This window comes from Ceratotherium simum, chromosome 27, assembly GCF_057802395.1.
Source record: "Ceratotherium simum simum isolate JZ-2026a chromosome 27, ASM5780239v1, whole genome shotgun sequence".
Classification (NCBI taxonomy): domain Eukaryota; kingdom Metazoa; phylum Chordata; class Mammalia; order Perissodactyla; family Rhinocerotidae; genus Ceratotherium; species Ceratotherium simum.
Window position 1 is genome coordinate 9,467,677 of NC_141926.1, and position 24,571 is coordinate 9,492,247.

The 24,571-nt window shown below is 48.4% G+C and overlaps 1 protein-coding gene across 1 annotated transcript in view; it reads right to left on the reverse strand.

Annotated features, from left to right (window-relative positions):
• SIM2 (SIM bHLH transcription factor 2) overlaps positions 1 to 24,571 on the reverse strand; it is a 47,616-nt gene that overhangs the window by 9,190 nt on the left and 13,855 nt on the right. The window contains 4 exon segments of the mRNA XM_087418107.1: positions 7,062 to 7,168; positions 12,045 to 12,244; positions 14,773 to 14,858; positions 18,159 to 18,267. Of these exon segments, the coding sequence (XP_087274233.1) occupies positions 7,062 to 7,168; positions 12,045 to 12,244; positions 14,773 to 14,858; positions 18,159 to 18,267 (502 nt within the window).

Here is a 24,571-nt window from a genome sequence, read left to right on the forward strand (position 1 = left end):
AATGCCTGTCATGGGTTGAATAGTGGCCCCCAAAAAGATCTGTTCCCTGTCCTAACCCTCAGAACCTGTGAATGTGACTGTATTTGGGAAGAGAGTCTTTGCAGATGTAATTAAGTTAAGGATCTCAAGATGAGATCACGCTGGATTAGGCTGGGCCCTAAATCTAATAACAAGTGTCACTATAAGAGACAGAAGAGAAGACACAGACACAGAGGGAGACGGAGCCAGACACTGGAGGATGCAGCCACAAACCAAGGAATGCCAGCAGCCGCTAGAAGCTGGATGAGGCAAGGAACAGAATCTCCCCTAGAGCCCCCAGAGGAAGCATGGCCTGCCAACACCTTGGTTTTGGAATCCTGGCCCCCAGAACTGTGAGAGAAGAAATTTCTGTTGTTTGAAGCCACGCAGTTTGTGGTATTTTGTTATGGTAGCCACAGGACTAATCTATCCCCCATGGGGATAAATGGCAAATGCAATCCCTGTGCTCCCCTTGGCTCTCGTCTTCTCTGCCAGGTGGGGCCTTGGGGAAGAGCAGTGGGTGAGATTGAAGACAAGCCATGTGCCCCTCTGGGGAGCAGATCTCAGTATGCCTGCACATCCTCAACACAAACCCCCACCCCCACGCTCTACACCTGCTGCCGGAAGCAGTTTGGTTGGTAAGACGTGGAAAGCGCTGGGAAAGAGAGAAGCACCTTAGGGGAGAATTTCCACAAGGGCCACATTGTGGAATGTCTCCAAAGGGACACTGACCATGGAAGATGGGCTGAGCCCAACCCATCAAGTCCCCTTGAGCACTGAGCAGAGGGAACAATCTACATCTATAAATGTCCAAGAATGCTTCCAGGGATCAGGACAATGTGTAGATCGAACTATACTGTCTGGATTATTTACTGTGTCATTGCTCATGGTTCCCCCTTAATGTGCCGGCTCCTCACACCTCTGTCAGCAAGACAAAGCCACTTCTAGCTGCCTTTACCTCCAGACTCTGCTTGGAGGGCAGCATCCAAAAAGGATCTGTGTATGAATTAAACCCCATCATCCATTTCCAGTCCAGAGGCAAGCAAGGCCAGCTGTGGAAGCTAGCATCCCCTGTAATGTCAATTAAAACTCCTTTCAAATTGACTTCTATTTCAAGACCATTGTCCCTGTTCCATAGTGGTGCTATAGAGTGGTTGCAAACTGGTATCCCATGTACCACATATGTCCACAGACATGCTTTGTGGGTGGCATATTGTTGTACTCGGAATGCCTTTGGATGGGTCATGTGGTCTCCTGTTAGCCACAGGCTCTACCACTCCCTATTGCCCTACACTAGCCCATTCATACATTCATGTTATATGCCTGGCCCCTTAAGATTTTGAGTTTGTGACTCTTGCATGTCATTTAGAGTGTGTTCTCCATGGGTCTATACCAGCTGTCCTATAATTTTGTTATAACCGTTATGGCTTGAAATTTGTAGACCACATATTCAGGCTTTGAAGCCTTTCTGTGACATTGAAATGTTTTGATAGTTGGACACGGCCTGTGTTTTCTTTGGGATCTGGGCTTGGCCCACTCTGGAGTCGGGCCTACCCAGAGAGTAGGGTGAAATTCTCTACTACCTTGGACGATTGGCCACATGGATACCACGGTTCTTCCAAAACATCACATCCTCAAGAAATCTGCCCAGTGTCCTCAACACAAATGGTCAAGTCTACCGATATTGATCCCTTCCCCACCTGTGCATCAGGCTGCCCCCTGCCCACCCTCAGGACCCTCTGCTGGCTCCCCACATACAAGAAAGAGTGTCCCAAACACTTCACAAGGAGAGCAGAGAGACTACGGAAGCAGGCCCCAGCCGGGGCCCCCTTTCCGTGAGGCCACGTGACTGTATCATGCGCTGGCGCCCACTTGGCAGGGCTGCCGGGCCTGCCCTCAGCCCACAAGGCCATGAGTGGGGAACGGGCTGGGAGGGTCAAAGGCATTCCCTAGAGGATCCGTGTTCGCTTTTCCTTACAGAAGGTTCTGGGGAAAGCCCTGGCACAGTCTGACTCAGAGAGCTCACCTGGAAATGCCCAGGCCCACACCAACCCAGAGGTCGAGGTACCAGGGCCGCCCCAGCCCCCATCTTGCCGACCTCTGGAAGCCTGTGCTCTCCAAAGACCGGACTGCTTGGCCCTGCGTCTCCTCATGAAGCTGACCTGGAAGGTGTTGAATTCTCTTTCTTTAGGGGCTCTGCTTTCTTCGGACCCTGTGGACTCCTGCTCTCGGTTAGGATAATATTTTGAAGAATGTGTGAAAACCATTTGGCTGACTTTGGTTCTCCAGAATCACCACTTTCTTGCATCCAATTAGGCCTCTGGCAGAGCCCTTCATCCCATCTCCAGGGATTCCTTGGTTTTGGACACTAGTGTGGAGAAAGCTTGGCCTTGGAAGATAGTCCAGTGACCTCCCTTTGGTCCCGGGTGTTGGCCATTGTTTGCTTTGTTCCTGCGCTCGGTTACCTCATCAATTGCAAAGACAGACCCCTCTGTACATCTCGCTGTGAGAGGAGGCGAGGCTCCTCCGTGGCCCTGGAGTCCTGAGGGGCCCAGATGGGTGGTCACCAGAGCCGCTGGCCACCTCCAGCAGCATTCAGTTGTGGCAGATGGAAGGGAAGCAGCAAAGGCCGCCCTGTGGGCCCACACTCCTGGGACAACCCCCAGGCCAGCTCCAGTTGTGATCGAATTGAAAGACTTGAGTCCCAGGTCAGCAGTGGCCACTTTGGGGATCCGGGCGGAGCCTGGAGGGCAGGAGGCTGGAAGAGGAAGCCCCGGCCCCACTGCCCTCCCTTGGGCCAGGCCCCTGAGCCCTGCCATTAGTCACCGAAGCACTATGTGATAGGACTGAAAAGTCACATTTCAAATATGCATCTTGCCTTCACAGACTGCTCACCTGTCCTCCCCAAGCCAGCCTGTCCAGCTAAAATGTGGGAAAGGGCCTGTGCCCACTACTTGGGTGAGGACACAGACATAGTAAAGAAAGTCCCTGTTCTGGGCTGAATTGTGTCCCCCCAAAATTCTTATGCTAGAGTCCTAATCCCCAGTACCTCAGAATGTGACTGTATCTGGAGATAGGGCCTTTAAAGAGGTGATTAAGGTAAAATGGAGTCATAGGGGTGGGCCCTAATCTCATACGACTGGTGTCCTTATAAGAAGAGGAGATTAGGACACAGACATGCACAGAGGGATGACCAGGGAGAAGAGGGCCATCCACAAGCCAAGGAGAGAGGCATCAGAAGAAACCAGCCCTGCTGACACCTTGATCTCTGACTTCCAGCCTCCAGAACTGTGAGAGAACACATTTCTGTTGTGTAAGCCACCAAGTCTGTGGTATTTTGTTATGGCAGCCCAAGAGGGCTAACATCGTCCCCACACGGGTCTATCTGAACAGCATGAGGTGAAGCCTTGTCCCGACACAAGAACTTAGGTCCTTGGGTGGGGCTGGGAGGGGCTGAGCTGCAGCTGGACACCATCCTCACCAGGAGGAGAAGCAGTAGCCATTGGCATCAAGCCGGGAGTGGAAACAGAACTGGAGAGCATGGGGGAGGCTTTCCTCAGCCCCCACAAGGCAGGAGCTTGGGTCTGGGGGACACTCTGGCCAGCCAACAGGGACCCTGGGCAGTGAGGGTGACAGGGCCCACCAGAGAGGTGACCCATGTGTGCAAGGCAAAGACGACAGACTGGGCTGGGGCCGAGGAGCAGCTTGTGGAGGGAGGGCTGGCTGGAGAATGCCTTCATGCAGCCTGGAGGCCAAGGAGGGGAGGGAGCTGAGGAGAGGCTGTGGAGAGCAGGGGCTTCTCTCTGGTCGGTGCCTCCTCACAGCACCCCCCCACCACAGAGTGCACCCCATTTCCCTCCTGAGGCCTTTCTTCAGCAGAGCCCACTCTGACAGATGCAGGGTAAGCAGAGGAATTAACACAGCTGAGAGCAGCCCTCAGCTGATGACCGGTGGCACGGGTGTATAAATACCTCAGCTCACTTTCCCCTTGGCACCAGAACTGAGGCAGGGGTCCTGCACTGGCTCCCAGAGTCCCCAGGTGGATTGAGGGTAGATCACCCACCGCAATAGCCAGCCAGACAACCCCCCTCTTATGGCTCCTTCCCTTCCAGGGCCCACTTCTCTCCCCATCCATGGTTCAGTCACTGTCCAAATAAACTCCTGCACTTGAACTCCAGGCTCAGGGTCAGCTTCTGGAGTTGGCCCCTCTGGCCCCAGTTCTGTGCCCAGGAAGGAGCGTGAGGCCTCAGGTACCACACAATGGAGAGGTTTCAAAATTGCCCCAGCTCCACACCATGAAGACCCCGCCTCCCCAAACCATGCTCTGGTTGTTGACTGTCTTCATCTGAAAGTTCCAGCTTTGGAGGAGAAAGTGACATCCAGGTTAATGTCATGGCTGCCCTGAGGGGGACGTCCAACACTGGAGCTGAAGTCTGAGCTCTGGGAGACTAACTCTGCGTGTATCAGAGCCTCAGCTGTTTCTTGGGGTCACTCTCGCCTTATATCTGGGAAAGCTGGCAGAGGGGAGACTCAGGCAGACTTGGGGGCTCATGGGGGATGCTGAGGCCACGCTGGCCTCCTCCAGCCTGGCCGGGGTGTGCTCTGTGCCTCTTGTCCCTGCGGTGGCTTCTCGACTATAGTTAAGGTCAGAGTCACGGCATAGGAGCAATCATTGTCAATATCACTGTTTTCTGTTTCTTTGATTTACCAATTCTAGTCCATTTGGAAAAGAAAGCCGTGCTCCCTCTGGTTTCTAAACACTCTGCCCTTTCTGTGTGTCCCTTGGAAGACTGTGTATGCCTTTCAGCGTTCCCTCAGATAATGGAAATGTCTGGAATTCAAAATTCCAAGTGAGATAAGGCAAATTTATCATAAAAGTTGCAAGAGACCTCTCAAATCAAATTTCCTTGTAGGTTTCATAAGCCAGATGAGCTGGGGAAGATTGGGGCTCCCGGTGGACAAAGATTGGCCCACATCTCCACATTTAAGACCCATCGTGTGGCGGGAACTGCTCTAGTCCTGCCTACCCTGGCTACTGCCCTCCCACACGTCACCCCACCTCTGAGCCTCGCTTCGCTCACCTGGGAGATGCACACAGAGCAGCCCAGCTCCCTGCACTGACAAACGGTCAGAGTGGACACATGAAAAGTATCCAGTCCATGTTGGGGGACAGGAGCCTCCGACTGGTCATCACTGTGGCCCTCATTACATTTTCAAAACACAAACTGTATTTATTGCCTCTGAAAAAAATCCCTGCTACCCTCTGTTAGCCAGGCAGTGTGAGAGAGAAGAAATGCTATCTAAAATGAAGACTTAATTCCCTATGTTTTCTTTCTCCGTGCTTTGAGGCCTAATTTCCCACATTGCAGCCCTGCTTTGAACAACTCTTGCTTCGTGGACTTCAGAGGTTTCCTTTCAACTAGAAACTCCCAAACATGGTCCTGCCTCCACGAAGGGGGCTGGGCACCCCCAGGGCTGGGTCTCTCAGAGCAGCCCTCTCTACCCTGACAGTGGCAGAGAACGGCCCTCTGGGACGTATGAAGGTGTGAACCCTCACATCGGCTCTCCATTCCCACTGCTCTCCCTTCCAGACTTCTGTGGTGCACAGTGCTACTCCATACTCTGGAAGCAGACTCCCGATCTCCCGACCTCTCTCATGGCTTCAGAGCACACCTTCCCCTCTCATCACCTGCCCATCCCAGTCTCCCAAAGATCTAATTCTATAATCGACACTTTCCACTCTGTTGGCACAAGAAGAAGTTCTAGCTCCCAGATCAGAGACGCTGACCTGCAGCTCCCATCCAAATGCTAGGCGGTTGCTCCCCTACCAAGGTTGGTTTTGAGAAGGACAGGGATGGTTGTATGAGATCATGACTTGGCTATCTTTAAAAAAAGAAATAAAAAGGCTGATCACAACTCTGAGTCTCTCCATGCACAGAGACATTTCCACACTGTTGCGAATTAAAAGGGAGCAGGAAGAAGCCGTCCGCGTCTGCCCAGCCCGTGTCCTGGTTGTCACAGTCGCTGCCCGTAGTGACTCGGGAGAACAGGACAGCTGTGCCCTAGTAACTGCCGTGCTCACTGGGTCCCAGTCAACACTGAACTGCCAAGCAGACAACGTGGCCGAGGATCGAGCAGCCCCTGGACCCACCGTCCACCTCCAACTCGACACCAGCAGCTTGTCCTCTAGTGCCTCTTGGTCAGCGCACAGCAGAGCACGAACAGAGGACATGCCATCCGGCTCCTCCCACCATCTGCACCACCTTAACAAGCACGCTGGACCAGCCATGGGCATGGCGGGGCTAGATGGTGGGAGGATGAGCTATTCCACTCCAACCCAATTATTCATTGCCTCAATTTGGATTCTAGAAGAAAAGCGTCACTTCTTTTAAACATTTCGGTGACTAGAACCCCCCCAATCCAGATGTTCCCCAAATTGCCTCTGTTGGCAAATCGAATACTGTTTGTTCACTCTTTCCATGCTGACTTCTCCCAACGTGGGAACCTGGGGTCTCCCCTGAGTTTCCCAGATGGTGGACAGTGGTCGGAGGCTGGATGCTACTTGGGTTTGGCTCCCAGTTCTGCCGCCGCCTCGCTGTGTGACTATGGGCAAGTGGCTTCACCTCTCTGAACCTCAGCATCCTCAACAGCAAAAGGAGCGTCATGAACAAGAGACTCTCCCTCACTGTGTTGGTAATATATTCAATCACTTAAACTAGCGCCTGGCAGTGGTAAGGGCTCTGTAAGTGTGGGTTCTTCTACTGCTGTTGCCGTTATTTGCCACTGGCGTCCAGATGTCAGACAGAAATTTAGGTTCCAAATCCACAATCTAGAATCCAGCAACTTCTGCGCCATCCCGCACCTGCCAGCGTTTCATTGGGAGCGTGAGCTTGAATGTTTGAGGAATGACAGCAAGTAGCTGTCCTTAAGCAAGGGGCGGACAGGGTCACACTTGAGGTTTAAGACTCGTGTGTACACTGTGGGCGATTATTGTGCCACAAAAGGGACGCTCCCCCCACCCCCCGGGTGAGCGTGGTACTCACAGAGGTGGTGTGCATAGCGGAGGTGGAACATGTCGCAGCCGTGGACGTGATGGTAGAGGGTCTTCTCGATCAGGTCCTGCGGCTCGTACCCAGTCAGCTCTGTCACCCTGGGGGAGCAGGGCGGCTCTGTGAATTACACTGCTCTGCAGATTGCCTTTCCTTTAAATTAATATCGGTCTTGCCAACTAATCAAGAGCTAAAAGGCTGGGGGCAGCCTTTTCTAAAAGGCTTTTAAATCCATGTTGATTTTGGAAACTGAGAGTGATCTTTTTTACAAGAAAAAAGTCTTTGAACTGTAGCGCAGGGCAGGATGTAGCACTATTCATAAGCAGGAATGTTCTTCTGAAACCACTGGCTAGAAGAATGTTTGCGATGGCTGCAAATTTTATCCCTTTTCAAGGTGAAGCTTATCTGAGGATGCTTGAGAGTGAACTTTGATACCTATAGTGGGAGAAAGCTGCCAAGGCAAGAAAGAACCCATTCTCTGGGGGTTTGGGGAGGACAGTCCCGTGTGAATTTTTTTTTAAATTATTGTGGTAAAATATGCATAACATAAACTTTACCATTTTAACCATTTTTGTGTGTGTGTATGAGGAAGATTAGCCCTAAGCTAACATCCATTTCCAATCCTTCTCTTTTTGCTGAGGAAGATTTGCCCTGGGCTAACATCTGTGCCCATCTTCCTCTACTTTATATGTGGGACGCCACCATAGCATGGCTTGATGAATGCTGCGTTGGTCTGCACCCAGGATCTGAACCTCTGAACCCTGGGCTGCCGAAGTGGAGCATGCAAACTTAATCACTAGGCCACCAGGCCGGCCCCCATTTTAACCATTTTCAAGAGTACAATTCAGTGGCAATAACTACCTTCACAATGTTATGTAACCATCACCACTTCCATTTCCAGAACTTTTTCATCATCCCAAACAGAAACTCTCTCCCCATTAAATGATAACCCCATTTCCCCCTCCCTCCAGCCCCTGGCAACCACCATTCCACTGTCTGTCTCTATGAATTTGTCTATTCCAGATGTTTCATCTAAGTGCAATCATACAATATTTGTCCCTTTGGGTCTGGCTTCTCTTACTTAGCATAATGTCTTCAAGGTTCATCCGTGCCGTAGCATGTGTCAGAACATCATTCCTTTTTATGGCTGAATAATATTCTATGTAGATAGCACATTTTGTTTATCCATTCATCCTCTGATGGACACTTGCGTTGTTTCTACATCCTGGCTATTGAGCGTGTGAGCCTTTACGTCTCCATTCCACACTGGACACTGTTAATTGGCACGGTTGGTCTCGGCATGATGCTCTGGTTGGGCGATTCCTACTGATGGGAATTATGGAATAACTGGAGACGTTTAAGCCTCATATCAGTGGAGGATTGTTTTAGAGCCCCCAGACAATAGTATAATAATACCCCAAAATATTGTGACTAGAAAGTAAACCTTAAGCTCGCTATGGAAATGGAAGCATGTTCCCAGTGCTTACATGACATTACTCCCCCTTTATTCTCATCAAGCCCCAGGCATATTAATTTCCCACTTCAGCTCTTTGAAGAAAAGTGGCTCTCAACACCCAAGACCACATCATCACCAGCATTTGGATCACTCCGTCCGTAGGTGAAAACTGCATGTGGCAATGGTATCAGTTCCCAGGCCTTGGGCAACTGGGCTGGGAACCATGCCCTTGGAGGAGGTGGCCCAAACGTGTTGGTGACAGATGTGCAAGAACAGATGAAAGAGGGGGACAAGAAGGGATTCCAAAGGAGGTGAGGCTATGGTGAGAAGTCAGTGCTAGGGGGCGAGGGGTGGGGACAGAGGACGGCCCGGACCAGGGGCCCTGCTGGCCCGGATCTGAAACGTTAGCTGTAAATTAAAAGGGGAAACTTGACCTCACTTTCATTCCTTAACCCGCTCCCCTTTCAGTTGAGTTCTTCAGGGGCTTCGGGTCGTAAATCTCTGAGAGCCTCATATTTCCCTGGAATCGCTCACTATTTGGTGTACACATTTCCATGGTGTTCCTCCAGGGCAGGAAGGAGAGGGGGCTCAAGGTGGGTGGAAAGTGAACTCGTGCAGGCCAGAGCCTTTCAGGGCTCGGGGGACTTGTCTAAAGGCCACCTAGAACTTCAGGCCCCATCAGAGTCTGACTCTGTGTGGCAGGAAAACTGAGATGTCTGGCTTCCCCTCAAAAGAAAACCAGGCATCTCTACGGTGGGGGGATGAAAGAGGCTTCCCAGACCCTCTGGATGTAAAGTTACAGAACAGCAGCCCCCAACGTGTAAATGAATCAGAAACACATGTATTAAGTTTCTCATCAAAGTACACACTGGCTTTAAAAATTAAAGGGGAAGAGAAGGGTTTGGCAGCATGCTCTCCCTGTTTTTTCTAACCCTCTAGTGTCTGAAGACCTGTCAGAGGGATTTGCCAAACCCCAAACATCGCTCGGTTCACCCATCCTTAGCAAAGGAACCAGCTACGGTTTCAAAGTGAAATACCACAAAACCCCTGTGAACCAAATTTCAGGTTATGCCGAGTTCAGCTGTGTCTGGGATTACACTGAGCTGTGAGGTCCTGATGGTGCAAGGCCTGCCATCCCAGCCCCGTGACTTTGGGGCTGCTGGGCTTCAGGCCAACCCTACGCCATGGCTCCTGGGTTCAAATGTAGGAGCTGACATCTCCCACCCCGCCGGGTCATTCTGCTGACCTCCCAGTGCTGGGCCAGCCGGGTGACCTTTCAAAGACCATAGAGCTGCAACAGACCAAAGACCAGAGTGAAGAATTCTCCAGCGCAATTCTGACCCCCTCAAGCACCTCCTAGATGACTGGAGCTCAGAAAGCTCAAGTCTTTGCTAGAAGCTTCTTCCTGGTACTTAGCAGGAAGAACTGCAGAGTATTCTCTGGAGACAGGAAGTCTTCCTCAAGATCACCATCTTTCTTTTCTACTCACTTCAGAGGCACGGCCCTGACACCCTGAAGTAGAGGAATGTTGGCATTTGAGAAAGCCCATGTCTGAGGCTCCCTTCAGGAGCAGTCTGGCCTCTGATCTAACTTCATGTACCCTCTTCTGTAAAGCCCTCCATCTGCCCCTCGCGTTTCAAAGCTGTGGGGATTGAACAACTTGAGAAGACCTGAAATCTGTCCTCTGGGGAGAACCCCTCTTTCCTCCTCTAAAGAATTCACCAGGTCTTAGGGGGTTTTGCTAGAATAGCCAAAGAAAAACTAGGAGGGAAAACACAGCAGAAACCAGTCATATCCTCCTAAATTTCTAAAATAATGAACTTGGACAGCAGGTTTTCTTTCAGTCTACTTTTAGAAGTGGCTCCTGAATCTGGAAAGAACTCCTCTGATGGTGTGCCATCACTTCTCATCACCGCACCCGCCCCAGGCTTCGAGGCAGCAGGCTAGCCCAGGGCTCCTCTCCCTGCAGGTCACCCCATTGTCACTGTGGGCAAATGGCACTCGGCAGCGTTTGGCCATCCCAAGAGGAGCTGGCATCCTTCCCCTGAAGAGTTATATTAACTCTTTGCTTGGAGTTTCTGGGAGCATAATGGCAACTCTGTGATACCAACTTTTGTCATTTCTCTACCTTTGGCTGGTTCTAAGGTACATGAATGATGAACTAGACTAACTTGTGTCTTTGTTTTTCTCCAATAAACAGTTAAAATGCTCAATTTTATGTTATGTATATTTTACCACAATGAAAAATTGAAAAAAAAAAAAGAGAATCAATAAATCCTAGCTTTGGAACATACAGAAAACAAATACATATCTAGGGCCGGCCCTGTGGCTTGGTGGTTAAGTGCACGCGCTGCGATGCTGGTGGCCCGGGTTCGGATCCCGGGTGCGCATCGAGGTACCACTTCTCCGTCCATCCTGAGGCCGAGTCCCACATACAGCAACTAGAAGGATGTGCAGCTATGACATACAACTGTCTACTGGGGCTTTGGGGGGAAAAAATAAAATAAATAAAATCTTTAAAAAAAAAAAAAAAAAAACAAATACATATCTCTATCCTTTCTCAAAGAAAGGTCAGCCACACACACCAAAAGTCAGGACTGGCGTCTCTGAATGCTTATTCTTGTCTGTACAGCTGAGGAAACTTCTAAGGGGCCAAGAGGCAAAGGGACTCACATTGCAGGCATATCGGGCTTTTTACTTTTACAAATGCTTCACATCTATGACCTAATGTCATCTTTCCTGACAGCCCTGTGGTTCCAGAGCGGGCGGGGCCTGCCCTGGAGGATGGGCCAGGGCAGCTCCAGCACAAACCTCCCCTCCCAAGCTGGCTTCGCCAGGCCTAGGTAACAAGGAATCAGCGCTTCTGCCTCATCTGATCTCCCTTCTCTCTCTGAAGAGAATCTCAAGTTGGCGAGAATCCCCAAGTAGGAGAGGAAAGGACGGTTGGGAGAGGCGGTTCTGGGGACAGTGCAGCCTCACCCTCCCAGCCCAGACCCAGACAGGGCACCTGCTGAGCTTGTGGTCATAGCTTCCCCAGGAAAGGCCACTTCTCTGCTCCAGCCTCAGCCCTGCCGTGGCTGTCACAGCTTGAATGGCTTCCCACCAGCCCAAGGTGGAAGGCCTCCCCGCCACAGACACTCCTCAGTGTGGAAACCTTCCATGTGTTTTAAAGTCCTACCAACTTGACAGAGATACGAGGGAGAAGCCTGACATTGTGGGCTTTCCAAAGAGGCTAACTTGTGCTCCCAACATATTTCCAGTTCAAACTCCAGTGAGATGATGAAAATATAAATAAATGAAACAAATACCCATAAGCTAGAGAAGCTGCCTACTCCGTAAGTACTAAGGCTGACATTAATTCTTTCAGTTCATGACTTGGTTTCTCTAAATCCCTTTCTAATTCGCATTCCTAGGACGACTCATTCTTTGTTACGTTTTACCTTAATTGTGTGGATTTCAAGGGCCACTTTCCACCATCGGTATCTTCCGGAACTCTGCAGCAGCAGCAGGTGCAAACTCACCTGGAATCCAGGAATATCAGCTTCAGGTCGAGGCTGGCCCTGAACATGAACATGTTGCTGTGAAGCTTGATCTCCGTGATGGCGCTGGGCGGCAGCGACTGGCCCACGGCCACCAGCCCCACGATCTGGTAACAGGAGTCGTATAGGGACATGTCCAGCATATACTGCCTGATCTTCAAGTAACCGCTGCAGTGGATGACCTGGGAAAGCAGAGGGCAGGGTCAGCCACTGGCGACGCAGGTGTTAGACTGGCACCCGCTCCTCCCGGCTCTCGGCCTGCTCATGTTCTTGAATGTGCTGGAATATTCTCCAGCCCACCCTCCTCTGAGCTGTGTGCCCAAATGCGTTATTCATTGCTCAGAAGAAATGAAGCTGTGCTTCTTTCTTAGGAAACAGTATCGTAATAAAATATAAGGGTTGTCATATCCGATTGACTATATTCCACTAACTCCACAAGTTAAGGGTCTCTAATATATGATGGATTTATACATAATTAACTCACTGCCAAGTTGCAATTAGTTGGCACAGCAAAGGCATTTTGGGGAGCTGACCATCGTTCCATAATGCTCACTTCAGCAACCACAGTGCACATCATCTTCCAATGGGATTGAATTTGACATCTGTTAACTTGACCTATATCACTTGACAAGCTATATCACTCCAGTAAATTAAGAATTCTTTCAGTTGAATCAAATAAAAGTCTTTGTTGTTAATGTATTTTAATTTTATTTACAATTCAAGATTTTATCCCTTTGTAATAAACAATAAGCCAAAGTGGCTCTGTAGAAACACTTCTAATTATCATAGCCAAACGCCATAGAGGAGAGAATGGATAATGTTCCAAATGTCAAACAGGACGATTTGTACAGCCTTGAGCCTCAATATCTGAAGCATTTCCACAAGTTACAGTCACTAAAATCTTGAAAGGATCATGATCTTTATAACAGCCGTGATGAAGAGCCAAAGTCTTAAATTCACTTTCCAAAAACTTTTCTCTAGGATTTCTGAATGTGTTCACAGTCTTTAGAGCTGGATCAAATCTTAAAATCCTTCTAGTCTATTGAGGATTTTTCCTCTACTGATGAGGAAACTGAGGACAAGGTAGGTGATGTGTTTTCCTTAAGATTAGACAGACAAGTTAATAAGTGGCAGAAACAACTCAGGACCCAAGTCTCCTGAAGAATGTCTACTGGGTGCAGGATGGTGCTGGGGTTCCCCAACCCTGTCCCAAAGAGGCTTAGAGTCTGGGACAGCAATAAGAAAGGAATCCCCTAAACTATAAAACAGTGAGGTAAAGTCAAAGAGAAGAGCTCAGAGTGGGGCTCAAAGGAGGGGACTGAGGAGAGGCTGAGGGAAGGCAAACCCTAGAGATGGGGAGGAGGCTGAGGGGAAGGCAGAGCCTGGGATGGGGAGGAGGCTGAGGGGAAGGCAGAGCCTGGGATGGGGAGGAGGCTGAGGGGAAGGCAGAGCCTGGGATGGGGAGGAGGCTGAGGGGAAGGCAGAGCCTGGGATGGGGAGGAGGCTGAGGGGAAGGCAGAGCCTGGGATGGGGAGGAGGCTGAGGGGAAGGCAGAGCCTGGGATGGGGAGGAGGCTGAGGGGAAGGCAGAGCCTGGGATGGGGAGGAGGCTGAGGGGAAGGCAGCCCCTGGGATGGGGGGGAGGGGAGGGGCATTCCAGAGAGGACAAAGGTACAGAGGCTCAAAACTGTCACGCCTCTTCACCCAACCCGCCCCACTTCTCTAACAGGCAAATACTACTGCACAAAGGCTCCCATTTGCCTCCAGTCTCCAGCTCCAGAGTGATGGACACATGACCTCTTTCCTCTGAGGCGGGAGAAACAGCAAAGCGCAGAGTCCTGGGAGAAGGGTGGGGAGCTTCAGAGAGGGGTGGGAAGCGTTGAAAGGGGTACTCAGCGTGGACTTCCCCCAACCTGCCCCTCCATCTGGGGTCTGGGTGCGACTGACTGATGCTGAGTCACAGGGTGGTCCATGGGTCTTTAGGTGACCCACTCCTAGATTCTGGAGTTAGCCAGAGCAAGCAGCGTGTCTGGCAGAGAAATGCAGCTAGGAGCAGCGAGGGCCGGGCTCGGAGGTCCAGCTCTGCCCCTTGGCCTGTGTGCCTTTCTGCTGGTCCTTCTCCTTCTCAGCTCGTGTCCCTGATTAAGAATGGAGCCATAATACTCCCCTCAGAGGGCTGCTATGACTATTGATTAAACTAAACAAGAGGCTCCAGATGAAACCCTACTTTGCGCTCAGAGTGGGCTCTATTATTACTGTCACGCACATCATCGTCATCATCACTGGATTTGGCCGCACCTTCCGAAGGCAAGAGCGACATTTCTGCGCTCTGAATACTCACTGCCGCCCCCAGGATCCCGCCCTGGAATATGGATTCTCAGTAAACTCTAGGGACGGCTGTTCCCGTGGGACTGACCTGTGTGCACAGTAGAACCTGTAGCTGCCAAGGTAAAATTCTACCCTGAGCCACATTTATTCCTGGTCTCATATGATGAAATCCTGTCTGCCTGGAATACCCTTGTCAAACACCAGCTCTCACACTTGCCTTGCGAGCAGCATTAATAGAAAGTTCTACAGTAGGTGGTGTGACATGTTTGGGTACCCGTGCCCTCCTGTCTGCTGATGTTCTTGAGTGTGAAGCAAAATATAAAACACAGTGAGACCCGCCGCCGCCTTCTCCTTCTCTCCCACCCGCCCTCCGCTCCTTGTACCTTGTATCCGCTGCATGTCAGGCCCGCGTTTCTTTTCGCCAAGACACACTTCATTCGAAGAAAGAAGGACCTCTCTATCTCATACTCTGAAAGCAGGAGTGAGGTTAGATTGGCAAACTGCCCCATGATGTTCCCATCTTGATCCCAACAGCATCCACAAACTCTGAGGACCAGATCAGGCAGCCAGAGGCCTCGTCCCAGCGTGCCCAGACCCTGACCCAGAGAGCTTCCGCCTGTGGCCAGGGCCGGGGTGGGGCGGGGACACTGGCCCGGTCCTGGCCTGGCTGCCACGTGCTCCAGAGGAAGGCAGCCGGAAACACGGCCAGAGCAAGGACTTGGGATATGCCAATCTGTGCACGACCTGCCCTGGTCCCCTCGTGGCGGCCACAGAGAGGCCTCGTGCCAGGAGAATCGCCTTGGCCAGCCCTGGAGCAGGTGGCCGAGCCTGCCAGGAAGGCCCAGAAGCATCTGATTTCCCTCAGGTGGTAGATTCTGAGTAAAAGTCACCAGGGCAGCCGCTTTCTCCAGCAGAGGGAGCCAGCCCCAGGGCATCTCCTGCCAGCTGTGCCCGTGGGCACCGAGACTGCCTAGCAATGTGGAATGGGGAACAGAACCCAACAGATCTACTCAGCCAGATCATGGCTTTCACTCTCCTAGCCCTGGACGGACCACCCTCTCCTCTCTCAGGGGCTCTCACCCTCCCCACTCAGTCTCCTCACAAGTCCCCTAAGGAAACCCTCTCTTCAGTGAGCGCACACCAGCTCTCTGAGGCAGGAATGGCAAAGTGTCTGCACCCCCGGGTGAGGGTGAGGTCACTCCACCCTATATAAACAGCCATTTGATGGTGGTTAATAAATTAATTTTTAAAGGAAGGTTACCACTAGGAATGGAGGCAAGGCCTTCCACCCCTCCCTGAGGGCCCTGCCTGGTGAAAGCCAGGGAATCGCCTCCGAGGCCCCCGCTTCCCCCAGTTGGGCAAGCTGCCATGTTTACCCACAATTCCTCTGCAGCAGGCTGGGGTCTGTGGGGCATAGGGCTTCCCGTTAACATGGCTGCCTACCCGCCCCGCTTCCAGATAAGCACTCAGGTCTAAAAAACATCCCTGGTAACTAACCATCCAGTTTTGGGGAGAGCCCATTTCTCACACAATTACTATAAAACAATGGGACCAGTTCAGACACAGAAAACCAACTCTGCAGATGAGAAATTGGGGAAAAAACCGAGCACCTGTGACCCTCAAACCCTGCACACTCGGTTGGCTGTGGAGATGACTCAGCGGGCGACCCCAACTCTCCTAGATCTTTTTACTTCTCCTCTTGTCCTGTCGCTACACCTCAGACTTGAACCCCACAGAAACCGGGGATGGAAGGGTCTCATGATATTCTCACGATTCATTTGCTGTCATTTTTCTAAACACTTCTTTTTTTTTGTAAGGAAGATCAGCCCTGAGCTAACATCCAATGCCAATCCTCCTCTTTTTTCTTTTTTTTTTTTTTTGCTGAGGAAGACTGGGCCTGGGCTAACATCTGTGCCCATCTTCTTCCACTTTATATGGGACGCCGCCACAGCATGGCTTGCCAAGCGGTGCGTCAGTACGCGCCCGGGATCCGAACCTGCGAACCCTCGGGCCGCCAAAGCGGAGCACGCACACTTAACCGCTACCCCACCGGGCCGGCCCCTAAACACTCTTTTTAGGGCTATGACATGGAACGGTAAAATAAAACCAGAGATAATGGGAGAAAGCCTAGTCTCATGCAATTACCACACTGTGTAATTTTTTAAAACAATAACACCACAATGTTCTGAGGAATTCTCTAAGACTCCTGCTGTCTTGGTCCAGCTTTAAACAACCCTGCAGTTAAAGAATTAGATTCAGATGCAGTGTTCTCTCCTAGCCCTCATTTTGCTAGAAATTTCTTCTTCAGAGTCTTATTCATCTTCATTTATGCAGCCAGACCATTTCCAAAGACTTAGGAACCACAGACCTTAGCACCAGCTAAGCCCCCCATGTCATCTCAGAAACCAACCTACCAGTCTCTCTCCTTGGGAAGGAACAATTAGACTCACAGTGACTATTTCTGGAGCTAGAACTCAGGGGCCACAGAGCTGTATCTGCAAGGGGTTTAAAACTGAGCGTGCTGTTCTGTATTCGCTCCTCCTACCCTTAGACTGACCCTTCCCGGGAGGAAGCAGTAAGAGTGGAACTCAATTTTTTCTCTGGTTGGCTACCCCATTCTCATCACTCTTGAAGTTTCTTCTTTTGCATTTTGTCCCACTGGGGAATTTTGGCCAAGTTGGGATACCATAATCCAAAGTAGACAAGAGACCCATTGGTCAACATGCTAGTTAGTCTTATCGGACTGTCAGAGGGAGTTCCAAGGCCAGGGCCCCTGGAATAAGTTCTTCTGTGTCTTCCTAGCGTGTATCGAAATTGCAATTTAGAGTCATTTGTGTAATGATGTGCTCCACATCCTCCACCGACAGTCACACCACACCTGCCCTAACACCACAGTAGGGACTCAATCAATATGTGTTAAATGATGGGACCGTCAGGAAGAGGCTCGTGTCCCCGGATGGAGCCAGGCTAGTGGGAGGGACCTGCCTCTGTCTAGACCAGGGCTTCTTAACCGGTTTGTGCCAGGCCACAAATCCTACAGATCCCTGCTCAGGATAACCTTTTTAAGTGCATAAAATAAAATATATGAGATTACACATGGAACCAACTGTATTGAAAACCAGTTATCAAAATATTAAAACAAGTGGTGATGTGGTTACAAACGTGCTGCTTTACTAACACACTGAATAACAAGATCCAAGAGCAGGCCTGATAACTCCTCAAATTTCGAAGTAGCACAAACCGTATGTTTAAATACCTGCAACAACTGTAATGTGGTAAAAAAATGTCTATGATTTCCCTTGTTGGCCAAGTCACAGGTACTACTGATAGTAAGATGGCTTATTGACTACAACCTATAAGCAAAGGGAATGATAAATTTCAACGAGAGAGAATAAAGATGTAAGTTTCCCCATGCAGTTTCACGGACCCCCTGAGTTCTATCCTTGGACCCTTTGGTTAAGAAGCCCAGGTGTAGACCTGTGTTGCTGGAATTCTGAAGCCAGAGCACATTAGGGAAGAAGTCTTGACTTTTCTTTATCTCCTACCCAGCACCTATCCCAGTCTTTGGAACATGAAAGGGGATCAACAGTGTTGCTGTAAAGGACAGAGGCATAAAAGCAAATCCCCCTTGGTGGATGCCGCGTGTTTGCTGGAAAGGCCTGGCTGGGCAGCCCTAGTGACGATTCCCCTTGGCAGCGCGGGAAGCAAATGTGACCTCAGGTCACAGTGAAGAGCATCATCTTGTTTTCTTTTCGTCTGGAGGAAATACCTTGGAGCAGGTGATGGTGAAGAGGCTGGTGGGCCGCGAGGACGGCCGTCATCTCGTCGTGGTCAGAAGGATGGATGTACTCATAAATACTGTTGCCTGTGAGCTCCACCTGCCGCAGAGGGAAGGAAAGGGTCAGACATCCTCTCCAGGATTACCTGGGGGGAAGGTGTGTGTATCACAGGTATGCACCCGCCAGGGGCAGGACTTAGACCTCTGCTTCCAATCCACACCTTCTCCACACACAGAAACATTAGTCTTTTTGCAAGCAGCGCTCTGAATTGTCTCCCACACTTTCCAACAAGGCCAGAGAGTGGAGGCTCGAGCTGAAAGCCAAGAGTGTTCGAGCAGGAGGAACTGGAAAGGGAAGGAGGAAAAAGGTGTGCCATGGAGGTGGGGGACCCTAATGGCCTGGGCAGCATCCTTCATAAAGGAGACAGCTTAAATCAGACCCGAGCCGGGGCCTCAGGTCCTTTGCCCATGCTCGAGTGCTGCCTGAGGGGGCTGGCCAGCCGGGAGACCAGCTGCCATGTCTGGAGTGTGGTCCCTGCGAGAGCCTCATCCACTCAGAGGCTGAGGGCCGGAGCCACGGCGGCTCCAGTGAGCTTGAGGAGGACTCGAACCCTGACCTTTCTCCATCAGCTCTGAGCTGTGCCTCTCAGGCACTGCCAGGCCTCTTTCACATTGCCAGAAACGTGTCTCTGGCCTTCCTAGTCCAGGATGACTGTGTTAACCCCATGGTTCCCACCCACAGGTGTGGCAGGGTGGCTGCATGACCTGCAGGAAGGTTTGGGCCCACTCCAGATAGCCACGTGACATGGGGTGATTTCCTGAGGTGGCCACCCTGACACTCAGACACCACCTACTTCCAGACACACCCCACAGAGGACACCATGGCAGGCCTACAGGTCACGTCCATGTTGGACAGGACCCTGCTTTGCAGGGATGGGGCCTCTGAGAAAACACCATAGTTATGATCTTTACAGAGAGGTCCCCAGTGACTCAATGCCTGGACCCCGGTGACTCAATGCCTGGACGCCAGTGACTCAATACCTGGAGAACCTTTCTGTTGTTCTCCCAAACACAAATGCCATGATAGGAGATGATAGGGATTCTCAAGACCTGAGCCCTCTCACCCATCTTAAGATGGCCAACGGTATAGAATGTTCCAGAAACTACCACCATCAGAGCAGCCTTTTGAGCAGGGGTGGATGGATCCTATTTTAGAGATATAATACTGCAGACAAGGACAATGAGTCAGTGATCCAGTATTGACCAGGGGGCCCCGGGGCAGTGATGGTACTTCCATCACAGCCAGTAGGAGCCCCAGAGCCCAGTGTGGGAAGAAACTCAAAATGCATGAGAAACTGTCCTTAGATGGCAAAGACCTTTGGGCGGGTCTGCAGAACTCTTTCTCAGACCTACCCCAAGGGGAGAGGGCAAGCTAAGAGAGCAAAGACAGGCTTGCGAGTGCCTTGTCCCTAACCACCTCCCCGTTAGTTTTAAGTGTGTGGCACTGCCTGTTTCTTTGGGAGGCCCATTCCTCTCAATCAGAGCAGAGACAACACCATCTTCTGTCAAGGGGCAGCCCTGACCATGCCACCTCGTGCAGCAGGACAACCCCAGCCAGGTGGTTTAATGGAGAAGTTCTCCTGGGAGCCACCATTCCAAATTAGCATCAAGGCCATCAGCTCTTTACTTGGGACCAAGGGGCCATCGAGAGGTGAAGTAATTCATCCCACTCCTCTCAGCCAGTTCTTCCAATTTGTTAAGATGTGTGACTTGTCTTTTTATTCAGAACAAATTATGTTTCGGGCCTGCTAAGTAATCTTGTCCCTAATATGGCTTTCACCGTTCCATTTTCTGCATTATTCGTGGAACGTTTCTTTCCAATATTATGCAAACGGAGCAACGGAGGGAATCCTATTACGGAAACCCTCCCTACCTCCCTACTTAACAGTCACCTCCCAAACCTGGCACTTTCCTAAAGACCCAAATGGATATTCACCTATGAATAAAGTTATTACCAGATTTCATGTAAAAAAAAATAAAGAATAAAAACTAGACATTCTTCATTCAAGTCATTCCTGTTAATCCTTAAAACGTTTAAATAAACCAGCGACATTTAAGTCAGCCATTTGGGACAGGACAATCTCCTTTTCCCTGAGGGCACCATAGGCATTCCTTCTGAGGCTCTGTCATGTGGCGGGCGACAGAGGCTAATAGATAAGGCAGCATATTTTTCATTGATTCACTATTTCAACGGCTTATTTTTAAAATGAAAAAATAACAAAATAGAATCGTGTGTGTGTTGGCCTATCATTTCTCCTTGACCCGCGTTTTTAGGGAAAAATGATAATTCTGATTACCTCCAAGTTCTTATTTAGAAAAAAATGATGTCTTTTTAGAGAAACATCATATTCTTGCCAAAAGACTCGCATCTGTGCTTGTAGGGATTCAGTTCTTGTTTTAATCCCAAAGTAGCTTCATCTCCTTTCAAAGATCCCATTCTCATCACGTGTGTTTGAAGAATAAGAGTGAAGGTCTATGAATTAAAAGGCTTGATTTTCTGAATACTCGGGTCAATTATAAAACTCTAAGGCTGTCTAGGAAGTGAAACAGTCTTCAAATAACGGAAATGTTTTTAAAGAACAAACTTTGGAATGATAAAACAGTGTTGACCTTGACTCAAAATTATGGTTGACATGGTGTTTCCTGTATTTACATATCTATTCGTGCTTTTGAATGATGAAAGAAATGTGACTACCTCACCAAAAAAAAAAAAAAAAAAATTACGGTTGTTGCTTAAAACTCCCCAGGTCTCATACATCAACCTTATTAAAACAGACCCTCAATGTGATATTTTAGTATTTATAAAACCCCGCTAACTACAAAATGAATTGCTTTCCTGCTAAGAGCTTTTTAATGTTTTGCTGAATAGTTTTTCTTCCTGCCAAGAAAACTACATATGATAAATACAACACTAAATGGATATATTCTGGGTCGTCGGAAGGAGAAAGTCACCAAGAACTCTGAAAATGCACAGCATTCTGCTTTGGGTGTTTTGCTGACTGTGGTAAATTAAGCATTTAAAATAAAATGGTTTGAGTTTCAGGGTTCAAGTTATGTCAACAAACATAAAACGTTCTCCTTTCTCTTTATTTCAAAAGTGAAAGGATTAGGTCTTAAGGCCCGAACAACGCCACGGCTATTTTTACGGGCGAGCTTCCGGCCATAATCTCGAATATTACATTTTCCTTGATGTGTCTCATAAACAGCTATTTCATACAAATATTTATTTGAAAATGTATATCAGTTACCTAGATGCTATATAATGTATGCAACTTTGGTAAGGAAATTTAAACTACAAGGATACTTAAAAATGTCTGCGGAAATACACAGCAGACACACATAGGGCTTTCTTCCAAATATAAGTCAGTCAATTACATTAACCCTGGAACTAAGTCATTTAATAAACTTGTGTGGCTAAAGAGTGCTTTCCCAACTCTATCCCTTCCAAATAGATATAAATTTGACTATACGAATTATTATGTATTATTTCTGAGTGCATACACCAAATAGAATTTTCAAGCCAGAAGCTTTACTTTAGTTCCCAACACTCAGACTGTAGGCTGAGGATACAACTTGCATTTTGGTGCTGTCTCTCTCACTTTTTGGTACAGCAAGGATCTCTGCGTTTACTAATTTAAAAGCAAAAATAAACTAATAAACTCTCCCATATGAAGTAGATTTCTTAATCCAACATTTGTTTAAAAAAAAAGTGCAATAAAAGGCTTTGCATTGGGATGACCTTATAATGCACAAAGAATCATTTTTATACTCTCAGATAATTCAGGTAGTTATTTAGACAATGCAGATTTAAAAAAAAAATACCACTTCGATGTGAATTATCACACAATTACAGCAAACCTAGGAGCTTATGTTCCTTAGGAGCTACTAACATAGAGTTTAACCCCGAATTAATGTGAAAGATATTGTTACTTAATGAGATAGTTATTGAGGGTAATTGAAAGTTCTTGGAACACGGAAGAGTGCTTTGTAAATATAAGCTATTACTCCTATCATTATTCACCAGAAAACTTGTTTAAAGGGTTATTCTGACTACTGGGTAAAATTTTACTAACACTTTTATTTCTGGTGATTTAAAAAAATATCTTTAAGCCTATTTTAATAAAGTTTTTGTGTTTGACATATTTGCTTGACTTTTTACTACTAATAAAAATAATCTAAAAGGTGCAAAATTTTTTTTTAAGAAAAGAGAAGTCGGGTATTTGACATCCTATTCAATACTTCATTTTACTATTTAAGTAAAGAAGACAGAAAAAAATACACATTGTGATTCTGCCTAGATTTCCTTCTGCAGAGTTAATGGTGAACAGGAGGCAGATTCGAGAGGAAAGACTGCTGTTGCTTATTTAAACAGTTCACCGTGGAACACTCCCCAGACACTAACGAGAACTCACGTCTGCATTAACGTGTTTTCGTAGCTGGAGACTGACACTAAGACAGTCCCGCCAAGAGATCAGAACAAAATCTGTTGCTCTACACTGACGGCCAGTCCGACTTATCTTTTTTTGTGTGAGGAAGATCAGCCCTGAGCTAACATTCATGCTAATCCTCCTCTTTTTGCTGAGGAAGACTGGCTCTGAGCAAACATCTATTGCCAATCCTCCTCCTTTTTTTCCCCAAAGCCCCAGTAGATAGTTGTATGTCATAGCTGCACATCCTTCTAGTTGCTGTATGTGGGACGCGGCCTCAGCATGGCCACGGCCGGAGAAGTGGGGCGCCGGTGCGTGCCCGGTATCCAAACCCCGCCGCCAGTAGCGGAGCACGCACACTCAACCTCTAAGCCACGGGGCCGGCCCCAGACTTATCTTTATTTAAACTGACACTTCACCTGGCAACATATAGATAGAAGGCATCTGTACAACTTTCTTAAAAAATGATAGTGTATAACTCCCTCCCCTTTCAAAATTATGACACAAAGTTTTATTTCTGCATTACAACCAAAAGGAGATATCATTTTCGTTGTGATTCTGCTTAGATTTCCTTTTGTGGAGTTAATCATGAACAGGAGGCATATCTTTCACCTATCCAATATTTTGGTTGTTTTTAATTATCATGTTCATAAACAATTTTATTTCCCACATAAAAAGAGAAAAATGACTGAGAGACATAGGATGCTAGATTGAGCAGCTTGACTGAATGAGCTGGAATGTCCTGGTACATGTACAGTGCCTTATGATGTGCCAGGACATTCCAAATGTCTACATAGCCCTAATATGTGCCCACCAACGGATGCTATTTGAAGTACAGTTCTAATGAAACGGTGGTGATGCCTGGCTTTCGTGTAGCTCTCTCTAGTTTATAAATCACATAAAATGGGCACTTTGATATGTTTCTTACCATGATCCTGAAAGAGGGGTAGAGGAGGCATTATTATTTGAGTTATGGTTCATGGAGGTTACCATTCCCTATCAGACAATGAAAACCATATAACTGAATTCATTTCCCTTTTTGCTTTGACTGCTAGGGAGCTCATATATAAATTTAATATTTGATGACAGTGACTGTGCTTTTTTTTGTGTGTGTGTGAGGAAGATCAGCCCTGAGCTAACATCCATGCTAATCCTCCTCTTTTTGCTGAGGAAGACCGGCTCTGAGCTAACATCTATTGCCAATCCTCCTCCTTTGTTCCCCCAAAGCCCCATTAGATAGTTGTATGTCATAGTAGCACATCCTTCTAGTTGCTGTATGTGGGATGCAGCCTCAGCATGGCCGGAGAAGTGGTGCGTCGGTGCGCACCAGGGATCCGAACCTGGGCCGCCAGTAGCGGAGCACACGCACTTAATCGCTAAGCCATGGGGCCGGCCCTGTACCTATTTTAAAATATGTTTCACCAGCCATTTTAAAAATATGTGAAATATTTTGTTTTGTTTGTGACATTATTATCAGACTAATCAAGGTTTTATAACTTACGATGGAAAAAGTTAAGTAGTCTGGTTAAGGTTACTCAGCCACAGATCAAGTCGAGTAGAAACCAGGCTGGGTACAACTAAAGGGGTTATATAATTCTAAATAGGGCAAGGTGGAAATTCAGAGAATAATAACTTTGGAAATATAAAAATAGTAAATGTTATGTTCCCAACAGCATTTCCCATTCTACAAGTACTCTAATCCTGTGAATCACATAGATGTAAGAGCCAAGCTTTAGTAAATGTTATCTGGGAGACCTGGTTTCATTAAGAAAGAGAAGAGGAAGAAAAAAGAAAACACCAAACAATTTTAATATGAGATTCACTTTAAAGAACTTTGCATAAGAAACACATAGGCACAGAAACCTACTTGGACATGCGTAAGGATATACACGCATTGGAAGAGAAGGTTATAAATAA